Raw genomic sequence first — 22,772 nt, 5'->3', positions numbered from 1 at the left:
AAAGTTAGCAGTTTATATTAAGAATTTTTTAATGAAACTAAGGAAAAATCTGCTGTTATGAAGTGTCAAAGCTGTCATAAAAATTTCGTAAAGATTTGGACAGGAAAAATGCAGTAGCAAGATCAAACAATTGTGTTATGCGGTTGGAATTCTGCAGTTCATCTTTCGTCGTAAAGATAAAAACTTTACGACGAAAAGTTTATGCAGCAATATAGGAATTATTTTTTTTTTAGATTTTGGAATAAGGATAACTAAATTACAGCAGTAGTAAGGTAGGAAACCAGAACCTATTGCAATTCATGGGGAGATCGGTAGGAAATCAGAATATATTGCAATTCATGAGGAGATCAAAGGATGATCTGCGGTGGTGGAGATGATGACGAAATTCGATGATGATCTTTTAAGCAATTGTGGGAATTGCTTTAGGCAGCTGTGGAGGGTTGATGGATGGCTATAGAAGGGCAGCGAGATGTTAAGATTGCTGCTCTAATACCAAGTGATAGAACTAGAACCTTAGCGGATTCTAAGCTTGGGGTTGATCTCTTTAGGGGATCGGCCTCCTTGGAACTCTATAGGGGTTCCTTCCTCCAAGTTGCTGCTCAAAGGCTACTAAAAAGATTCATCCATTTCTTGAGAAAAGAGGATGAATACATGACTATTTACAGGGCTTCTAATATGACTCTTACTCAAGACTCCTACTTCTAACCAACTCCTAATATGACTCCTACTTCTAACCAACTCCTAATGCTTCTCTAAGAATCAACCTTCAAATTAATCACAACCTTAATCGGCCTCTTCATCTCTTTAATATGGGTCAACTAGGTAGGTTTTACATGAATACCTCTTTTAATGAAACTCAATTAGGACTCTCCTAGCTAGAGTCCTAACATATTTTTCTTTGGTGAGAGGTTATAATTATATATAGGTGTTAAAATCATTATATATAAAAGGAATATTATCATTTTATTTAGTAAATTAGCATATTTTACTTTTAAGATTGCCTACATTCCTATTGATAGTAGTAAAAAGAATTAAAAATTGATATCCAACTTTAGTTATACATGTAGGGTAAGGTTTAGACTAAGAGTAGGGTATTACAGAAAGAATCAATTCACCAAATATTATAAAAAGACTTTTGTAATGTTTGATTCAAAGTCATCCTTATATATTTCTTTTCAAACCAAAATCTTATAGTCTTTCTTCAAATAATATTTTTTTCTATAGAAGTAGCACTTTACTATGAATATTTTCCTTTTATAAGTTTACGTAGAACTTATAAACTCAAGTGAGTTACACTTCAACTTTCTTTTATTTTTACTCACTCCATGAGTAGTATTCAGAACATTATAAGATCTTTTTTGTCTTAATCTTAATTCTTCTTAAACATATATACCAGTCAGTTCATTCAAGTCTCACTTATTTTTATTTATATTATCATGAATCTCGAATGAGTTAGATTAAGAAAGAAGAAAATTAAGAATGAACTGCACAATGAAAAACTCATTTACATCATACTTAATGTTTTAAGTTTTATAGCCTTGTTAGCTATAATGATGATGTAATATTAAATCCCTCGATTGCTATCATATTAAGCCATAGTTAGTACCTTCATTAATGTGCTAGCCAATAACTTATCAACATATTTAAATTTATCTTCTATAACCCCTAGATATTCTTGTATGCTACTTGTAGGTAGTAATAAAGTTTTTATGTTATCTATAATTATCATTTTTATAAATATTAAACTAAGTCTATTAATTTTTTTCTTAAGAACTATTTCATTAACATGTTTCATAGTATTTTCATTAATCAAGTTAGCAAAACTTTCAATAAACAATGCTAGATCAAGATATAATACATCCAGTGTGAATTGCACATGCTCTAACTATTCTGAATAATTTAAACCAGAAAATACAAGGACATTAGAAGCATGAGAGTGCATGGAAGGAAGTACCACTATAAAAATACAAAACAATATTAATGCTTTGAGTTTTTAAAATGTGATGAACTATTGATATCATCTATATTTTACCATCTATATTTTAAGTGAAATATGGATATATCTCATATTCACTTAAAATAATATATAGATAACTAATATTATCATCGTGGAATAGTATTGTTATTTTTGGATGTATAACTATAAACTGTGAGAATATCTAAAATAATATTATTCTATCCTATCATATAATTATTCGAAGTATATTCTCTGTTGGGATTATATATATTTCTTAATTATGTGTATCATTATGAATATCATTTAAAAATAATTCTTTAATATAATTTTATAAATTGTTAGTCTAGGCCACTTTGATAACTATAAGATAAATATGATAATATAAAATATAATTTAAAATATCTTATAAATAGTAAAATATATATTATGATTTATATTCCATAAGTTTATCGTTCTATGCTAGTTTGGCAACTACTAGATAGATAAAACTTAGAGATATGAATTACAAATAATATTCACTAAATATCTATTAATCTAATTTATATATAAATAATTTAATAATAATAAAATAAAAATTATAATAATTATTGAATATTAATCAGTATAAAAAAACCTTATATGATAACTATAACATGAAATATAAATAATGTCTTTATGTGAAAAATAAATATCATTTCATAATTTTAAACATGTGCATGTGAATAACAAAAGAAATATCTAAGAATAATAATTAAAATTTAATTATCACATATTAGATTTTATTAATATGCCATATAAGAAAAGTATAAATGAAAATCATAATTTATATACTTTTTAAAACTCCATGTGGAATCTTAAATTAGGCCAATCAATCATATTTAATTGGACAGAATTGGGCTAAACATTAATCCAATTTAGTTAGTCAAAAGTTAAAGTTGATTAGAGTAAAAAATTAATCAAAATTTGATTATTTTTAATTTGATCAAAACTTGATTGATTGAATCTAAATTCAATTAAGTGATCAAAATATAGTCATGATCAAGTCTGATCAAAATATTTGATTAAAATAAATTAAATTAGTTAATTTTATAATTAAGGACATGTTAGAAACTTTTAATTTCTGAAGGATAAACTATAATTTTTCTTGGGATATATAATCGAAATGGTTCTGAAGGATAAAATTGTTAAATAGTTTATAAGGGTAAAATTATAATTTTAATAAATAAAACTCTAATTTTTTTTTCTTCTTTTTTGATCGTTGCTACGTGAGGCATGCGGTCGCCTTACTAGCGCACTTTTCTCATGCAATCGACTAGTGACCTCACCGTGCACTACATCATGCCGTCGTGCTCACATGTAGTTGTTTGCATCGTGTAGGTCGTGTGGGTTCTTTATTGGTGGAACACCTCCATAGCCATATGTCATTGACCAAGCGTCGCCAACCATCATTCCATTGTTTTAGTTGTGCACACGCACTAACCAATGACCCTGCATGGACACCATGGCATGTAGTTGTACTCACGTGTCTGCTCAACAATCCCATCGATCACCATGGTTGTTATTGTTCATCGTGCATCCATTGGGAACCACAGCCTATGGCATCTGATTAAAGTTAGTGTAGCCAACAAACATTGTCACAATGGCATGTTGTAGTCATTAGTCAAAGGTAGCATTATAGCCGTCATAAGTAAAGACATTGTTGCAATCGTTTGCGACCAAGACAAGTTAGATGTTGCAAGGTTGTTGCTCACTAGTTGTTGAATCTCGTATTTTGATTATGAAACCACTTGATATGTGTTTATAATTTAAACTGCATTTTGTGCGATTCAGGTCTACTCGATCAGGTTTAGACAATTGACGCAGGAGGAATTGACGTTGCGCCGGAAGAGATCACGTCAGGATATTGGATGGCTGAATGCTTCGGACGTCGGGCATATGGCCAAGGAGAGCAAAATTGCGCCAAGGATATCAGGGTTGCGGAGGTCAACCGTCGATTGGGCAACAAGCCGCTAGAGAGGACGATGCACCGAAGAATCGGACGAAGCGCCAACCAATGACGTGCCGGGCAACAGAATGTCAATTCGCGTTGTAATAATTATCTAGATCGGAGTTGAGTTTTGGTTTGTGTGTGCAGGATTAACTACGATAACGATGAAAACATAAAGCGAAACAAAGTGCTAGAGTCAAGCACGAAGGATTCGTTGGGAGTTCGAGTGTTCGACGGAAGTCCGAAGGTTCGTCGGGAATGCTGCCGGAACTAGCCGAGAATGAGTAGGGAGCTTGCCGAAGGGTTTTTCGGAAGCTCGCCGGAAGGTTCGTTGGAAGTTCGCGGAGCTCACCAAGAAAGATCGGAGCTTACCGAAGAAGCTCGTTGGAACTCGCAAAGATCAAATCGTGAAGTCTAGGAGCTTGCCGGGAGTCCGCAGAATGGTTTCCGAGAGTTTATCGGAAGACCGTCGGAAGTTCGCCGGAAGCTCGCCGGAAGAAGTCTTGACTTACGGACTTTGTAATAGCTTAGAAAATGTCTTTAAATTCGTAGTTAGCACATTAATTAGGGTTAGGATTAGGTGTTAATCCTATAACCCAAGTAGGGGCCAATTGGGCCCGAGTTCGGACTGGTTTGGGCCAAGTTTGGAGCCCAACCAGTGAGCTGAATTGGCCTAGGCGGTGGCACTGCCCAGCACTGTCAATGTCTGACAGTGACAGGAGGTGGCACTGCCAGCATCGGAAACCTAAAGAGAATTCAAATTTTGGAGCCCAAATTTGAATCCTCTTGATGCCTATAAATACCCCTCAAATCTCAGCTGAGATTATAACTTTTTGAGCAGCAATTGTTTGAGAGAAAAGTCTTAGAAAAATCTTTGCTAGTCTTGTTTTCAATTTGCTAGTGTTCACCTCCTTCTTTCTTGCTGAAAATCTGTAAGAGAGTGAACTGCTTGTAAAAAGTTGTAAGAGGGGTATTTGCCCTTCCATTTCAAGAGATTTGCTAGTGGAAGGTGGGAGCCTCATCGAAGAGGGGCTTCGCAAGTGGATGTAGGTCATTTGACCGAACCACTGTAAAATCGGCGTGATTTCTGGTTTGCATTTATTTATTGTCATTTACATTACTGCAAACCATTTGCACTTTAATGCCCTACTTCTTTGTCTCTGTCTTACTTATCTCTTCAAGCTAAAACGCAATCGAAACGGTTTCAAACGAAAACATTACTTTTATCGTACGAAGTTTTTGAAAGTGTTTAAATCGTCAAAAGTTTATCACACTTTACCGCTGCACTAATTCACCCCCCCCTCTTAGTGCCGCTCCGATCCTAACAATTGGTATCAGAGCCCGGTATTTCTCATTTCGGATTTACACTCGAGAGAAATGGCTCTTCATGGCTTTCAAGAGGGCTTATCGGTTGTTCGTCCACCATTGTTTAACGGATTGGACTACACTTATTGGAAAACTCGAATGAGAGTTTTCTTGATTTCTATGAATTTGGATTTATGGAATATCGTTGAAAATGGTTTTCAACTTCCCTCTAAACCGATGAACGAATGGTCGGATTTGGAGAAGAAATATTTTTCTTTAAACGCAAAGGCTATGAATGCCTTATTTTGCGCTTTGGACAAAAATGAGTTCAATCATATTTCTACGTGTGAAACGGCTTTCGATATTTGGCGAACACTTGAAATCATGCACGAGGGAACTAGTAGAGTCAAAGACTCAAAAGTTAACATTTTATTGCATGATTTTGAGCTTTTTCAAATACAACCAAGCGAGACTATAGGCGACATGTACACCCGTTTCACGGATGTCGTCAATAATCTAAGAGTTCTTGGTAAAAAATTTTCGAATTTTGATCTCGTAAGCAAGATCTTAATATCCCTTCCAGAAAGGTGGGATTCTAAAATAACCGCAATACAAGAAATAAAAGATTTAAATATTTTTCCACTTGAAGAACTAATTTGGTTGTTGATGACATATGAAATGGTGCACAATGCACATGATGAACAAAATCACCTTCCAAAGAATAGAAAGGATTTGGAACTCCGGACAAATGGATACCACTTGAGCAATGACTCAAGTGATGAGGACAATGATGAACTTGAATTTCGAACACTAAATCTTAATAAATTTATTAAATAAAAATCTACAATAAACAATGAACTTGAACGGAGGAAGAGACCAAAGAAGAGGAAGGCAACCAAGGATGAATCAAGAACTTCCAAAGGTGAAACGACGAATTGGGCTTTGACGGGCTTCGACTACAAGGTAAGTAACTCAACTCTCTTGAATTATTTTGAAATTACTTGATGTTTTCCATGATGCATTTTCTCTTTTCTTTTGAATAATTATTTTTCTTGAAAATTGTATGTTTTATGTTAATAGAATAAAATGTTAGATTTAAATAATCATATATATGTGCTTGAGAAGCAAGAATGTGTATTTTGATGATTTCCATATTAACCTTCAATGATGATGCATGGTTTTTATATGGAAGGCTTGATGATTTTTTTTTTAAACCTTGTCTTTGGTTTTCAAACATGATGTATGTTTTTGACATAAGAACAAAACTTGAGCATGCTAATATAAAGTCAATCACATAAATTAAAACTAAAGAAGTTTTAGTTATCTATAAGAATCATTCAAAATTATGTTCAATGAAACCATTGCATAATGATGTAATGAAAATATTAAACATTTTGAAACTATGTTTTAGTGTCATGCATAATGATCATGCTTAATAAATTTCGAAATTATGCATATGAATCTTGTGATTTATGGATTATTGATTTTTACCATAATGAAAGTGCCTTATTAATCTTTGTTGTAATAAATCTTACACTTTCAGTTTTAAACATTATACATGTTTTTATTTGGTATAAGTGAAATAAAATCATATGAATTGAAACAACTAAAAAGAGGAAAATATTTTTTCCTTGAAAAATTATTTTTCTCTATCCTATTGATCTTGATGTTTATTATGATAAATCTATGTATACCATTTTGAATCTCTTGAAAGTAATATTGATATTTTGATGATTTTGATGATTTAAATTTGAAATGAGTTTTATCAAAATCATGATATTGATTTCTTGGAATAACATGAGATTACCTTTGATGATCATTTTGATTCATGGAATTTTGGATTCATGACTTGGTCTTACATTTGTTTATGAGATGGTTGAAATCTTTGTACGTTTGAATTCTTCCCTTCTCCTTTCAATTTATGCATGTTATATGTTAAAGATTTAAAACCATATTTTGGTATCATGCATATCTAAGAAATATTGATGTGACAAATTGAATAAGTTGAAAATGAATGATGATTTTTCTCTTGAATATAACTTATGATATTTTTTATATAAATCATCATTTTGATTTCTCGACATTCGATACATGAGATTTTATTATAAATCAAAATTTCTCATTAATCGATCTTCTACGATTTTACTTGATATTCTCTTGAGAGGAGATTTTCTAAATGAATCATGATTTTTCCTTGTGAGGTCTTGGAGTTATTACTTGATTTTTCTTTTAAAACAAGATCTCTTCTTTATACTCCTATGATTTTTCTTGATATTTTATTTAAAAAAGATATTTACTATATGAATCATGTCTTTTGGTATTCAAATGATTTTATCCTTCATGACATGATTTCTTTGTATTTATGGCTTGCATGGCTTGAAATGTTTTGGTATAATGCATGCAATGATGAAATATTCATAAAGTTAAAATGATGTATGCAATACTTATGATAATGATGTACATGATATATTTATTGCATATGATGTGTATCATGAATGCTTTAAATGATGAATGTTTGGTATCATGATCAACATGTTGATAAATGCTTAAAAATTTTAATGTTTGAGTATCATGTATGATATGCTTATTAATGATGATTGATTTATTTTTCGGTATCGTGCATGAAAAATAAGGTTATTGAAATTATGTATGTTTTAATTTGAATATATAATGATGCACAAATAAGAATGATACTTACCTTTGTCATAATATGAAAATTGATATAAGGGTCTTCCCTTCTTTTTGACAATGACAAAGGGGGAGCAAGAATTTCTAGCGTGGACATCATGAAAAGAGGCAAACTAACTAGCTTGCACAATTCAAGATGAAAGCAAAAATTGCACTTCTCAAAAGAGAAGATGCAAATGTAACATTTGCCAAATTGTTTGCTTGCCTCGTGTAAAACATTATCTCTTGCTAGTTTGAAATTTTTGCTAGCTTGTATGTTGCAAAACTTGATCACTTTTTTCAAACATTTTGCTAGCTTACACTTTGCAAAGAAAGCAAAAATGACACTTCTAGAAGAAAGAGCTTGTTATTTTGAACATCACAAGCTTGCCTATCTTAAGAAACAAAAATTGCAAAAGTGCTATCTTGCCTATCTCAAGAAGCAAAACTTGCAACTTGCACATTGCAATAGGAAGCAAGAATTATGAGCTTACACAAGAAAGCTATCTTGCATTTGCTTTCGAAATTTTTGCTAGCTTGTATATTGTGAAACTTACATATCGTAAAAATTGCTAGCCTGTAGTCTAAAGAGAAGCAAAAAGTTGCTATCTCAAAAGAAGCAAATGTGCTATCTTGCCTATCTTAAGAGGCAAAAATGCTAACTTGCACATCTAGCAAAACTTGACAAATTTGCATATTTCAAAAAGCAAGAGTTGCTTTCTTGAACATCTCAAATATTGATAGCTTGCATAATGTAGAACTTGCTATCTTGAACATTACCAAAAGTGCTATCTTGTATGTTGTAAAACTTGCATATCTAAAACTTGATAGCTTGAATGTCCTAAGCATGATGCATTACTTGCTAAATTTTCTAGCTTCAAAACTACATGATGATAAAACTTAATATTATGTTTTTCATGCAATGAGTTGAACTTATATTACAAATACAAAGAATAGTTGTACTTCTTTTTGTTGATGACAAAGGGGGAGAAGTATGTTGATGACATGATATGCATAAGTCTATGCATGAGTTCATAATGACGTGTTACAAGTATTCATGATGAATATTGCAATGACTTGAATTCAGTTTGAATTCAAGGTTCTATCAATATGGCATATTGATAGGGGGAGTTTGTTTAAACTCCGGGAGTTAAGGTTAACTCCGTCATCAAGTGGTTGTCATCATAAAAAAGGGGGAGATTGTTGAATCTCGTATTTTGATGATGAAACCACTTGATATGTGTTTATGATTTAAACTGCATTTTGAGCGATGCAGGTCTACTCGATCAGGTTTAGACAGTTGACGCAGGAGGAATTGACGTTGCGTCGGAAGAGATCACGTCAGGATATTGGATGGCTGAATGCTTCGGACGTCGGGCATCGGGCCAAGGAGAGCGAAATTGCGCCAAGGATATTAGGGTTGCGGAGGTCAACCGTCGATTGGGCAACAAGCCGCCAGAGAGGACGATGCACCGAAGAATCGGACGAAGCGCCAACCAATGACGTGCCGGGCAACAGAATGTCAATTCGCGTTGTAATAATTGTCTAGATCGGAGTTGAGTTTTGGTTTGTGTGTGCAGGATTAACTACGATAACGATGAAGACATAAAGCGAAACAAAGTGCTGGAGTCAAGCGCGAAGGATTCGTTGGGAGTTCGAGAGTTCGACGGAAGTCCGAAGGTTCGTCGGGAATGCTGCCAGAACTAGCCGAGAATGAGTAGGGAGCTTGCCGAAAGGTTTTTCGGAAGCTCGCCGGAAGGTTCGTTGGAAGTTCGCGGAGCTCACCGAGAAAGATTGGAGCTTACCGAAGAAGCTCGTTGGAACTCGCCAAGATCAAATCGTGAAGTCTAGGAGCTTGCCGGGAGTCCGCAGAATGGTTTCCGAGAGTTTATCGGAAGACCGTCGGAAGTTCGCCGGAAGCTCGCCGGAAGAAGTCTTGACTTACGGACTTTGTAATAGCTTAGAAAATGTCTTTAAATTCATAGTTAGCACGTTAATTAGGGTTAAGATTAGGTGTTAATCCTATAACCCAAGTAAGAGGCCAATTGGGCCCGAGTTCGGACTGGTTTGGGCCAAGTTTGGAGCCCAACCAGTGAGCTGAATTGGCCTAGGCGGTGGCACAGCCCAGCACTGTCAATGTCTGACAGTGACAGGCGGTGGCACCGCCACTAACAGGCGGTGGCATCGCCAGCATCGGGAACCCAAAGAGAATTCAAATTTTGGAGCCCAAATTTGAATCCTCTTGATGCCTATAAATACCCCTCAAATCTCAGCTGAGATTACAACTTTTTGAGCAGCAATTATTTGAGAGAAAAGTCTTAGAAAAATCTTTGCTAGTCTTGTTTTCAATTTGCTAGTGTTCACCTCCTTCTTTCTTGCTGAAAATCTGTAAGAGAGTGAACCGCTTGTAAAAAGTTGTAAGAGGGGTATTTGCCCTTCCATTTCAAGAGATTTGCTAGTGGAAGGTGGGAGCCTCATCGAAGAGGGGCCTCACAAGTGGATGTAGGTCATTTGACCGAACCACTGTAAAATTGGCGTGATTTCTGGTTTGCATTTACTTATTATCATTTATATTACTGCAAACCATTTGCACTTTAATGCCCTACTTCTTTGTCTCCGTCTTACTTATCTCTTTAAGCTAAAACGCAATCGAAACGGTTTCAAACGAAAACGTTACTTTTATCGTACAAAGTTTTTGAAAGTGTTTAAATCGTTAAAAGTTTATCACACTTTACCGCTGCACTAATTCACCCCCCCCCCTCTTAGTGCCGCTCCGATCCTAACAGTAGTCACGTATGTAATCGCGATCGATTGCCATGCCCAACGATGATTCCATTGTGTATAGTATTGTCTGTACATAGCTATTATTTATGATTGAGCTAGTGACTATCAGAGGCAACTATTCTCAACAACACTATCATTGATAGTAAGTCATCATTGGTAGTCTATCGATTAAACATGAGAAACCTCTCCATGCAAGTAAGTGATTAAATAGAAAAGCAAATCAACAACATAGATGGATCATTCAAACATCATAAATCAAAATCGCATAACATATTTTCGCAAACAAATGGTGATAATAAACAAATTTAGGGTATTTGATTTATAGAATTATGTTACCAATTGTAATCATAAAAAACTATAATTATGTTACTATTATATAAAAAATTTTAATACTAAAAAATGAAATCAAATAATAAAATATCAAGATTTATGATGCATAATTTTCTATGCTATTCACAAAGCCTTTATATGATTTACAAGTGCAATGATGTAAGATACGAAAGCTATAGCAATGTTAATTTATAGGCACTTTCTTTCTCCTTTTTTTTCTATTATTTATAAGATTATTATGAGCAATGAATAACTTAGTTGAGAATAGATCATAGGTCTTATCCTTTTATGATGAGAGTAGAAGGTTTAAGACAATATTTAGGAGAGTCCCTTCCATTAAGATCATCTTCTAAAAGATTTTATTATAATTAAATTTTTTTATTAGCTAAAAATTATAATTAAAATTTAATTAAATCTATAATATATCTTATCTAATTAAATAAAATTACATAATATAATATAGACAGCTAGTGAAAGAGCTCGTGGAGAGGAAGACTAAGCTACAACTTGGACTTACTCGTGCTTTTCTTAGCAATGAAATAGTCCTATTATCTTAGAAGCATAGTTCAATATGAGCCTTCCATATCAACCAAAAGACATATCAAAATCCCAGCATATTTCTTAAATATATGTTGCCCTTCAGTATGCCAAATAGAAAGAATGAAACTATAGCTATAGTTTTTGTTCGAAGGCATATTATTAAATTATTTTTTTAATCATCCTCGACAACACCTATGACTAATACTGTAACCTATGACTCATACTTTAGTCTCCTATTAAAAGTAAATAAACATTAAAATTAATTTACAAAAAATTAATTGATATATTATTATTAATTTAAACTTAAATATTTTAAATTTATGTCCCAAACTCAACAAAATTAATAAGACAGTATCAGACAATTGATTTCATCGGCCTCATCCTCCTCCTCGTAATGACAAGTTTGCAGCCCAATATGTGGTCGGGCCGCGTTGTTCGCCATGGTCTGGCTCGGATGGAGTGGCGTTGATTGGGGCTGTGGGTTCCACGTTTGCTTTTAGCCTCTTTTAAGCCCAAAGCTTGCTCTCGGAACGCATATAAGCCCTGTTTCATGCCCTAATCGATCGATTGGATCCCCAATCCGGTGGAGGTTTCTTCGGCGGGCGGAGACGGAGGGCGACGCCGGAGCAGCGACCGCGACCGCGACCGCGGGCGACGGCGAAGACACGCTGTAATTGTTTCTCTTCTTCCTGTCTTCCCGACCGCCTCCCTCCTCCTCCTCTTCTACCTCGGTGACGTTTTTCTTCCCATGATTTCTGTTCGTCTTTCTGGATGCCCAACTATCTAGTGAGACCTGACATTTTTTATGGATCCACAACATGCATGCCGAATCTTGAGCCTAATGTTTTGGTTTTGCGGAAACCTAGATCGCCTAACTAACGCTTTCTTCGTTGACGTGTGAGCTTAACCTCTACATTTATGCTCCGGATTCATACTACGGGGATCTCTCCTCGGTGGGAGGTTATGGGTTTGATCTCCGCCCTATGCAGGCGTTCCATTGTCTCACCGCTGTGGTGGTCTTTATTGGCTTAAACACGTTCGAATGTCCGCTATGTCATTATAGTGGTCAAAGGGAAGAGAGAAAAGGAAAGAGGAGGAAATGGAAAGCATATCTGGCTGCATACTGTAAGAAGTACCTCAACTTCGAATTATATCCGGGCCTTGAATCTAGCAGGGTTGCCTAATTTGGAGGGCTTAGTTGATATTATAGGAAATCATTTTAGGACCCCATGTTACAAAGCTGGTCCTACTTGGATTGGTTTCAGGCAATGGCCATGATATGATCAGCCAAGGCAAAGACCTTGCTGTCAGGATATGAGCTGGTTTGGCCTTTTTATGCACATCTAGACTGTTGGCCCAATCTCCAGCAGGGTTGGACGATGCGGAAGGTTTAAGTGTTGATTTGCAGCCCTTTTAACACCTACTTAATTCAGTGCTGGTCATGAGAAACTGAAGACTGCAGATGATAGATTTGGAAAGGCTTTAAATGGTCAAATAAGTCTTATAAACCAATTAGGAGAAGATCTTTCCTGGTTGCAGAAGGCTTAGAGTAACCTTCACCAATTGGAGGCCATTGGGACTTTAAGTCATCTTAAGACTTGCATGGAACATTCTATTTAAAACAACAGAGCAAACGAGGTGGTGCTGTAGTACTTTCATGGGCACTTCAACACAATATTGTACTAGTACTGCATGACATGCTTAATGTGTTCTTTTCAGTATATTTGTTATGTATTAAATAGAATTTCTAGATTAGCTTGCTTCCTAGTCGTGTCAGGAGATTCGGTCATTAGTTTCATTATGTGTAGACATGATTGTAAGCTTTTGAGGTCATGTGGTTGGTAGCTCATGGGATGGGCTTTTGCTGAGTCAGAGAAGTGCATGTTAGTTGGTGTACAGTTTAATTTACATTTCATGTTTTCTTATAGTATCTATAGAAATACATTTAAAGGCAAAAAGAAACATATAAGTAGGTGTACGGTTTAATTTACATTTCATGTTTTATTATAGTATATATAGAGATGCATTTGAAGCCAAAAAGAAATTCTTTTATTCTCCCAAAGGTGCAGATCTGGCTGTCTTAGAGATTGAGCAGGTGTAAATTTGAGTTACCAAGGAAGTCACGTGAAAGATTCGTTAGTACATACAGTTGAGATATATTTTGCTGACATTAGTTTGTTTTTCTTCTTTTAAACTTCTGGTCATTTTGCTGACTGTTTCTTTAAGCATCTTTTGTGTCATCCTGCTTTATGAACACATCCTGCATCATATAAGTCTTCATTTTGTTGCCTTTTTTTTTTTTCTTTGATTGAGCCTTCTTAATTGCAGACAAGAATCATCCAAGGACATCATGTCAGACATGAAAGACGATGATGTCTCTGAGAGCATTGAACTGAACCAAAATGAGGGAAAGGCCATGCCCTCAGCAGAACAGGAGGTGACCTTATGCTTTTCTTTTCCTGTTCCTTTGTATCTCTTGCAAGGATACATCAGATGTATGTCCATTGCTTTATGGAAATATTTCAGTACTGTCATCCTTATACAACTAGTTGTTTGCAGGAACAAGCAATTAAGAAAAAGTATGGAGGAATTTTACCCAAGAAACCACCATTGATATCCAAGGTAAGAAGTTTTTGTAATTTGAATCAATTATTGTACTAGTTGTTGTTTCGTATAATATATAAGTGAGTTGATAAAGGGTCATTATCATGGCCTCAGAAGGATTTATCGACTTGATAAAATATAACCTGTGTTGATGCTTTATATAGCTTGTAAGATTAGTTTAGGCAATTTAGGGGTTTGCCTAGAATCAGAAAAAATAGTTGCCAGGGAGAAAGATAAACTAAATCTTTACAATTTAAACTCATCCAACTTGGCAATAACCTTCCAAAAGATCCAGAGATTTAAACCCTAGAAGTAAGAGATGGCAAAACCTGTCATACGGAGAGGTCTCATCTCATAAACACAAATAAATCAATGGTTCTGCTGAAAAGAAAATCTGAATTTAGCCGATTAATAGTGCATGTTAGTTTATTTTGAATATTCCTGTCGAATATCATATTTAACATTTCTTCTTGTAGGACCATGAACGTGCTTACTTCGACTCTGCTGATTGGGCTCTAGGGAAGGTATTGTTATCAGCTTGAAGCTGCATTGTGCTAAACTAAGACTTAAAGATTGGCCTTAGCGGAGATGCTGTTAATATTACTCTTTTGCTCTAATCTACTCCTTTTTTCCCTTTACAACCACAGCAGGGAGGACATGCTCAGAAGCCCAAAGGGCCCCTTGAGGCACTTCGGCCAAAGTTGCAGGTATCCATCTTTCTCTGATGGTGCATGGTGCAATGATGTTTTCAAAGTTATACCTACCTGTTATTCTTCACAAGGCTACTTGATATTATATTTTGAGCCATATTTCCTCCTTACCTTATATGTGCAAGTGTATAAGCATGTATCGTTTTGAGCCATCTAAACAGAAAGTCTTGATTCATCAGTTTCTTTTTTTCTTTTTGTCACTTTGTTCCAGCCTACACCTCAGCAGCAAGTACGCTCCCGGCGCTCAGTTTATGCTTCCACTGAAAATGATGGTATTCATGATTACCACTTAATTATCTCCTTTTTCCTTGTCCAGTAAAAATCCTGTCTATCTGACCATTTTTTCCACTTTAGATGGAGTTAATGCTGCTTCTGAGGGTGTGAACGAGAATAACGGTGACGCCAATAGCGGTGATCAGTAATTGCATACTGTTCTTCCCTTATAAACGCATGATGAGTCCATTTCCAGCTTCTATGAATAACCAATGTGGATTATCTGGCATGTGGTATGATATGTTGTTGCTGCAGATTTATCTGCAGCAGAGACTTGTACAATTGAAACATGGCAGCAATCTGTTCACTAGGCCAGGATGTCATCTTCTATATGCTGCAGAAGGTACACACTAGGTGCATCCTTAGGCCATCTTGAATTCATGTATTCTGCAATCTATCGTGTAGGCTATACTTGAGCTATTGATCTGTGGTGTCACTACACTTTGAATCCCCGTTTTCTGCTCGCCTAATAGATTACATAAAGGTGAAGTTTAGATCCAAAAAATCTAAATTAGAAGTATGCCTGCATATTTAAGCCCTTTTAATTGTAGCAAAATAGAATAGAATGAACTTTGACTTCTATGGTACTAGCTCGAACAAAATTAATTGATTCTATCTTATTTTTTTTTGTCATAATCATCATCAGTTATAAACTACTTGAATGAGGCTCGATGATGGTTCATACTTTATTCACAAAGGAGTAGGTGATACTGATGACATAATTTATGAAGCTTTAGGAGGGTCAAATTGGCGATAGGTGTGAATGCCATGTGAATGTAAACTTTATTTAATGAACAGTAGGAAGGGCACAATCTTCAAAGTCTTTGCCTGCTATAGGAAGGGCACAGCAAACTGTCATCCACTATACGTGTATCCTTTAGATCTGAAACAATTCAAACATAGAAGACTTTAATCGTTTTCATATTTAAAAAGTTTCTGAAATAAAAATTACTCATTATTTTGAAAACGGAAATTTAAACTAGCAAAAAACAATCTACTTTGCATAACCATATATATATATATATATATATATATATATATATATATATATATATATATATATATATATATATATATATATATATATATATATATTGTAGTTTGCGGATACCCCAAAGTTCATCTATGCTAAACTACTAGACAGATCGTCTATAAAAAAACCTGAAATTACAGGAAAAAATTTAGGCATTCTAGACTTTTAAAAATTTTAATTAAATTTGAAAAGTAACTATTAAATTATTTAGATATGTGTGAATTAGTGTCATCGATTGAGTTCCTAAATGAACATGACTCTCGTCGTTATTTGACGAGAAAATCTTACCTATAAATTAATTCTTTCGTTGAACTGGTGGGCTTAGAATAAATTAAAAAAAAACTCAATCCTTTTTGGGATTACAAATTTATGTTAGCTTATGCTGTATTTTAGAACACATAAGAAATACCGAAATGAAGATCCTTTCACATTTAAAACTATACCATATCCTCTCTAATTTAATGGGGAGGGAGAATATTAAACGAGACTTATTATCCTATTCTATTGTTGATTTATAAGATTTTAATCAAATCACGAACATAAAGGCATCAAAATTAAGATATTTTCCAATACTAACTGTATAAGTAAAATTAATACATAAAAGAATATATGTAGTTTCTAAGCTCTTGTGAGAAAGAAGATGGACACATCACTTTGGAATATTTGTTGTCATTTTCCGTCCCAAGTCATCATGCGCAACAATGAACACTTAGTTGCCACCAATGAATGCTCTCCCTTCTTCTTCTTCTTTTCCGACCTGCTCTTGTCGTCTCTCATCTCTCATCCACATGGAGTCTTCCATCGCCCCCATCCTCCTCTTGTTCTTCTCGCTCTTCTCCTCCTCCTCTGCGACTTCTCTCTTCCCTGAAGAAGCCCGCCCGACGAAGTCGGGCTACCTCCCCATCGGCGCCGCTTCGTCGCCATCCTCGGCGGCGCTCTTCTACGCCTTCTACGAGGCCCAGCAGCCGCTCTCCCCAATTCCTCAGACCCCGCTCCTCGTCTGGCTCCAAGGCGGCCCCGGCTGCTCCTCCATGCTCGGCAACCTCTTCGAGCTCGGCCCCTTCCTTGTCTCCCATGACTCCCCCGCCCTCCGCCGCAACCCGGCCTCCTGGAACCGCCGTTTCGGTCTCCTCTTCATCGATAACCCCCTCGGCACCGGCTTCAGCGTTGCCCCCTCCCTCGCCGACATCCCGCGCAACCAGTCCGCCGTTGCCGCCCACCTAATCTCCGCTCTCCGCCACTTCCTCGACTCGGACCCCTCCTTTCCCCTCCGGCCCCTTTACATAACCGGAGAGAGCTACGCTGGAAAATACGTCCCCTCCGCCGGGTACTACATCCTACGGCAGAACGCACAGCTGCCGCCAAACCGCCGATTCAACCTCCGGGGCGTCGCTATCGGCAACGGGCTCACGCACCCCATCGTCCAGGTCGGCACCCACGCCGCCTCCGCCTACTTCACCGGCCTGATCAACGAGCGTCAGAGAGCCCGGCTCGAGGAGTTGCAGGCCGAGGCCGTACAGCTCGTGTTGGCGGCGAAGTGGCCGGAGGCGGCGGACGCGAGGGACAGGGTCCTGAGGTGGCTGCAGAACGCCACGGGCCTGGCGACCCTGTATGACCTGACCAAGAAAAGGCCCTATGAGACCGGCATGGTGGCCGTGCTCCTCAACAAGGACGAGGTGAAGGAAGCGCTGAGCGTGGCCGCGGGGGTGGCGTGGGAGGACTGCAGCGACGCGGTGGGGGAGGCCCTGTACGCCGACGTGATGAAGAGCACCATGTTCATGGTGGAGGAGCTGGTGAGGAAGAGCAGGGTGCTGCTGTACCAGGGGGTGTTCGACCTCAAGGACGGCGTGGTATCAACAGAGGCCTGGATCAAGGAGATGAAGTGGGAGGGGCTGCAGAGCTTCATGAGGGCGAAGAGGGAGGTGTGGGATGTGGACGGCGAGCTCGCCGGGTACGTGCAGCGCTGGGGAAGCTTGAGCCATGTCGTCGTCTACGGGTCGGGCCACCTGGTTCCGGCCGACCAAGGGGAGGCGGCGCAGGCCATGATCGAGGACTGGGTCATGGAGAAGGGCTTGTTTGGGGACGCTGCCGCTGCCATTGTCTGATGAACTCCATGATTCAAGCTGAAGCTTAATGCATCGATTTGGGTGTTTGTTTGCAGTATGTTACTGAAACAATGCAATCCTTTTGAGCATAATTCATCATTCAATCATCCAACTATTTTATGAGACAATGATGAGATACATATGGCAACTTTTTATCAGTCCCCTTATCTCCCTTCTTCAACAGGGGGGGATGGGCGTTAGCATAATAACAATAACTGTGACATTACAGATCAGATCGAGTAACAAAAAATAATATAAATATTAAGATAAAAGAGTATCTTCAAATCAAACATGACACTCGAGGAGAGGAGGATCTTACTATGCCCATTTCTATCGGACATTCTACAGTATCAAAGGAAGATAAAAAACCAGGATTACAAACTTGCTCATTTGATAATTCTGCAGTATCTTATGGTAATTAAATTGATTCTATTTTAACAATCAATCATTAAAGGGAGGAGAGGAATAGATTTGCCATGAAGTGTGAGATGATACCATCGCCAATATAAATAACCTATTGGTTTAAACCATGATCCCAGATGTTTGTTGAAATGTACACATCCAATGCATGTCAACATCTTGGTTTTAGGCAATACATAGTAAGATAAATGCAAATGTATCGACAAATCACAAGCTTCCAAACACCTTTGAACCTCCATGACCAAGAAACTGAATCGTTTTACTGAAAGCAAAAACTAGGGAAAATATATTGTAAGATTATTCTAAAAGAGAAAAACAACATCTAAACATAATAGTGCTTTCTTTTCGTAAATGTGACAATAGTATGTCATAATCATATGATTTTAGTGGATGATCTGACCTTACTAGGACTCCTGGAATGTATGTATAGATAGGGCCATAATTCATCATCCTTTTCATTTGTGACTTCTCCACCATGCATTAATCATATGAAACACAGATCCAATGAAGATGTGGCCTTCTGTGATAATGAAGAAGGCATGCATGAATCATACTTATAGCTAGGTCATGGATAGCTACCATTGTTGCAGGTGTGACGCGCACTGTCATCATCTAGCTTCATCTCATTTCGTCAGACAGATCCAATCTGCATCCATGTACTGTCTACAAATTCTCATCGTCTGCTACTTAAGAACATCCATGTACAAGAATAGTCGAGTTACAGACAGATAGAGAAGAAGCAGAGTGAGTAAGCCACGTCATGGCTGGCTGTACTGCGTGAAGGAAGGAACGATGTCTTGCAGGAGACCGTAGTCGGCGACTTGAGGTTGCTGCAATGGAGATTGGAAGCCGGGAAGATTGACGCTAACATTCGCGTTGTGTTGCTGGATGGCACTCGGTGCACGCGGCTGCTGCATCAGAAGGTGATTGCGGAAGCTTGTCGATGCTGCCGCAGGTGGAGGCGGCGCAAGCAGCTGCTGTGCGCTTGCTCGAGCAGTTGCGGGGCTTTGATGAGTGTGCTTCCCTTCGTAGGTGGTGATCACAACTGTTGGATCTTGGTATGATCTCTCCACCCTCTTCTTCACCGGGCACTTCAGAGATGTGCACCGGTAGTAACTCCTGCAACAATGGGTGAAACGAAGAAGAAAGGTTATGTCGATCCGAATGATAAGGAGGAATGGATTGGGCTAACCGTGGAAAAGGGCTGTTCTTGACTGCCTTCTGGCCGTACTTTCTCCACCTGTAGCCATCTTCGAGATGATCAACCTCGCTCTTGGTCATGAAAGCAAAGCGAGGCTCCCTTTGCCTCTTCTCTCCCTTCTTCCTCGGCTTGTTCCTGTATGACCAAGTGCCAATTATCTTGAGATCTATGTTTACCGGATCTCACAATGCATATGAAGATAGAAACCATGGATCGGAGCAGAACAAAAAGAGTGGATCAAACTGGGGAAACCCTAAAAGCTTTGTTTTGTTAGGCAGGGTGAGAAACCCTGGAGGCTTTCACACTGAGAGATGACGAATCAACGAAAGAACTACTCGATCTGAAAGCAGATCTAAGAAACAAAAAAGCGGTGAATACCCACTGTTTCTTAGCCTTGTCTCTCTCAGCTTCCTCGCCAGCTTTACCCTGTCGCTTTAGCTGCTTGATCTCCTCCTCCTCCTCCTCATCCACCTCCTGTTTCAGCTGATCCTTCTTGCGTCGCCCCGAGTCGTCTTCCACCGCCGCCTCAGTCGATGACGAAGACACCGAAGAGTTCGGTGACACCGGGGACGTGCCGTCTCCGCCGCCGCACCCAGTCAGCGGTGCGAGATCATTACCGGACTTGACTACAGTACTGTCTACCAGAGTTATCTCGCCATTACCAAACACATCTGGATGCAGATACGACGCATCGAACGCGCTGGCCAGAGTCCCGTGTCTCACGGCCGATCCACCCAGGAAGTCATCGAAGCTCAAGAACGGTGACACTGCGTACGGGTCGAGACCTTGTAGGCTGTTGGCAGCGCCTCCGCCGCCCTGATTTTGGGCGAAGAGCGACGACAGATCATCTCTCTCGTCCTGAAAGGCGAACTCGTCGCGGTCTTGGAAAAAGCCGTGGTCATGGTGGTAGAGCTCTCCATCCTCCCCAGACATGTAAGGGTGTGTGAAAGAGAACGAGGAGTAGGCAGCGAGGAATAAATGGGGAAGGGCTCGACGGCGAGGAAGAGTGCCGCTTTAGCTTTCCTTGAGGACCATTTGAATGGCTCCCCTCCCTACAAACTATTTCCCTTGATCCGCATTACATATGAATTAATTGGTCCACGGTCAACATGTGGGCCTGTGGATGAGTCAGCGACCACGAGCGCCCACCGGCTACAGGCGGTCAGTCACGTGGCTAAAAGGCTGGGCGACGCGCAGCGGTCAAAAACGTCGCGCAGATCCTCCCGACACGCGTCGGTCTACTCGCACCGTCTTTTGACCGGTCGTCCCGATGCGGCCCCCGCGCGTGACGACCCGCGGGCGTCATGGTGGTGGTTGCTGCCGAAGTTGACCGGGTGCGACGCTGGCGTCCGTCCGACGAAGATCAAATGAACTAAATTCCTCCACAAGGCGTCGCGCCTTTCTCGCCACCTCGAGTGGCGCTCACACCATGAAACTTTTTACGTACCCATTGCGTGATGGTCATGCGATGTTATGGACCGAAACATGGCTGCTGAACCATGCAAAACTTGCATGGTGATTGATCATGGCAACATGAGACACACACACAGCCCCTACCATCTTGACATTTTGATGTCATAAGTCAACGGTGGAAGAGATTAAGAGAGGTCAGCTTGTATGTTGAAGGGTTTTTTCATGCATGACACTCTCAAGTCCCAATGAGTTGGTGCATTTCAAGCTTCAGAACTCATCATGTTCATAGATAGTCTTCCTGTCTTCATAAAGGCCAAACGTGGATTATATATATATATATATATATATAGAGAGAGAGAGAGAGAGAAAGAGAGAGAGAGAGAGAGAGAGAGAGAGAGAGAGAGAGAGAGAGAAATGTAATTAGATATAACCTAAGGAAGAGATAGTCAGTCAAACTATGGCTACAAAATCTTGAAGTTTGTATGGTTAGAGATGGGAATGGGCACTTTTTAATCTCAAGCAAGGGAGAAATAAGTCAACGCTGATAGCGCCCATCTATGCATCCAAGATTGGACCACTGTCTTGATCTGACTACATCTTTTAATATTGAGCAAAATAGAGGAGAAAAACATGCTTGTTTACTGCCAAACTCTTCTTCCTTGATGTGCTAAACTTCTCTTTGAGGGTTCAACTCTGCTAGTGTTTGACTTTGGTAGCAAACGGTTTGCAGGTCTCACATCTCCACCACGACATGGTTTCTTGATTAGGGTTCCCAAGAGAAGACCTACAAACCTACACCAAATATTTACGATTCACAAGAAAGTTTTGCTGGGTACTGCTTATAATATTCAGCAACAAAACAAAACCCTTTCCCTGCCATTCTCGCCTTGATGTTCTAATCTTCTCCTTGAGGTTTTACTCTGCTAATGTTTGACTTGGTTGCAAGTGTTTTCTTCCCAAAAACAGACCTACAAAACTACTCCCAGTCTTTACACTTCACTAGAATGTTTGTTGGGTGGTCTTGAGCATTGCTCATATCAAAATGCACACAGAAATTTCGAGCATCATATTTAAGATTATAAGCATGTGACAGACAAAGGGCTGCACAAGGTTAGAAACAGCCACAAAGAACATGGTAGATATTGAATTGAGCATGAAATTTTGATGCTTGAATGCAAAGTTATTTACATACTATTCACTCATTACAGGTTTTAAGATTTCCTAGATCTGCTTATCCTAAATAAGAATAGAGATTAAAGGTTGAGAGGAGACTGTTTGACATGCTCAATTTCTTATGTTAATTATGATTTTGTTATGGAGAAGAGTTGGTCAAACAACTCTCATTCAAATCAGATATAATAATTTAGTCAAGTAAACAGTATAAAGGTTCGACTTATAAGATAATAATTGATGACATTTTGAAACTTTGGTCCATTGAATATGATCTATGATGTTTAAAACATA

At 38.3% G+C, this 22,772-nt stretch overlaps 3 protein-coding genes across 3 annotated transcripts; 2 read left to right on the top strand and 1 right to left on the bottom strand.

Moving 5' to 3' along the window:
* Nucleotides 1-12,086: 12,086 nt before the first annotated feature.
* Nucleotides 12,087-15,584, top strand: LOC103988755 (uncharacterized). The gene is made up of 7 exons (XM_009407386.3): nucleotides 12,087-12,219; nucleotides 13,878-13,986; nucleotides 14,109-14,171; nucleotides 14,630-14,677; nucleotides 14,801-14,860; nucleotides 15,075-15,135; nucleotides 15,218-15,584. The coding sequence occupies exons 2-7, from the start codon at nucleotides 13,900-13,902 to the stop codon at nucleotides 15,283-15,285; spliced, it is 387 nt and encodes a 128-aa protein (XP_009405661.2). The 5' UTR covers nucleotides 12,087-12,219; nucleotides 13,878-13,899; the 3' UTR covers nucleotides 15,286-15,584.
* A 1,290-nt stretch (nucleotides 15,585-16,874) lies between these two features.
* LOC103988777 (serine carboxypeptidase-like 50) lies at nucleotides 16,875-18,402 on the top strand. The gene has a single exon (XM_009407408.3). It carries the CDS (start codon nucleotides 16,892-16,894, stop codon nucleotides 18,272-18,274), a length of 1,383 nt encoding a protein of 460 aa, XP_009405683.3. The 5' UTR covers nucleotides 16,875-16,891; the 3' UTR covers nucleotides 18,275-18,402.
* Nucleotides 18,403-19,297: 895 nt separating this feature from the next.
* LOC103988756 (WRKY transcription factor 71) lies at nucleotides 19,298-20,941 on the bottom strand. The gene is made up of 3 exons (XM_009407387.3): nucleotides 20,278-20,941; nucleotides 19,887-20,030; nucleotides 19,298-19,813 (listed from the first exon to the last, which is right to left on the bottom strand). Exons 1-3 carry the CDS (start codon nucleotides 20,826-20,828, stop codon nucleotides 19,453-19,455), a joined length of 1,056 nt encoding a protein of 351 aa, XP_009405662.2. The 5' UTR covers nucleotides 20,829-20,941; the 3' UTR covers nucleotides 19,298-19,452.
* Between the last annotated feature and the right edge of the window lie 1,831 nt (nucleotides 20,942-22,772).

The sequence above is a fragment of the Musa acuminata genome, chromosome BXJ2-6 (genome assembly GCF_036884655.1).
Source record: "Musa acuminata AAA Group cultivar baxijiao chromosome BXJ2-6, Cavendish_Baxijiao_AAA, whole genome shotgun sequence".
In the NCBI taxonomy this organism is placed as follows: domain Eukaryota; kingdom Viridiplantae; phylum Streptophyta; class Magnoliopsida; order Zingiberales; family Musaceae; genus Musa; species Musa acuminata.
The sequence above is the reverse complement of the archived record's forward strand: the minus strand, read 5'-3'. Positions and strand labels throughout refer to the sequence as shown.

What these genes read in the sequence shown, in the direction of transcription:
- LOC103988755 (XM_009407386.3), top strand. Translation starts at nt 13,900, where the DNA reads ATGTCAGACATGAAAGACGATGATGTCTCTGAGAGCATTGAACTGAAC. An exon ending in CTGATTGGGCTCTAGGGAAG is followed by an intron (nt 14,678 to 14,800) that starts GTATTGTTATCA and finishes TTACAACCACAG; the next exon opens with CAGGGAGGACATGCTCAGAA. An exon ending in CACTTCGGCCAAAGTTGCAG is followed by an intron (nt 14,861 to 15,074) that starts GTATCCATCTTT and finishes ACTTTGTTCCAG; the next exon opens with CCTACACCTCAGCAGCAAGT.
- LOC103988777 (XM_009407408.3), top strand. Translation starts at nt 16,892, where the DNA reads ATGAATGCTCTCCCTTCTTCTTCTTCTTTTCCGACCTGCTCTTGTCGT.
- LOC103988756 (XM_009407387.3), bottom strand. Translation starts at nt 20,828, where the DNA reads ATGTCTGGGGAGGATGGAGAGCTCTACCACCATGACCACGGCTTTTTC. An exon ending in AGAGACAAGGCTAAGAAACA is followed by an intron (nt 20,031 to 20,277) that starts GTGGGTATTCAC and finishes TTGGTCATACAG; the next exon opens with GAACAAGCCGAGGAAGAAGG. An exon ending in AAGAACAGCCCTTTTCCACG is followed by an intron (nt 19,814 to 19,886) that starts GTTAGCCCAATC and finishes CCATTGTTGCAG; the next exon opens with GAGTTACTACCGGTGCACAT.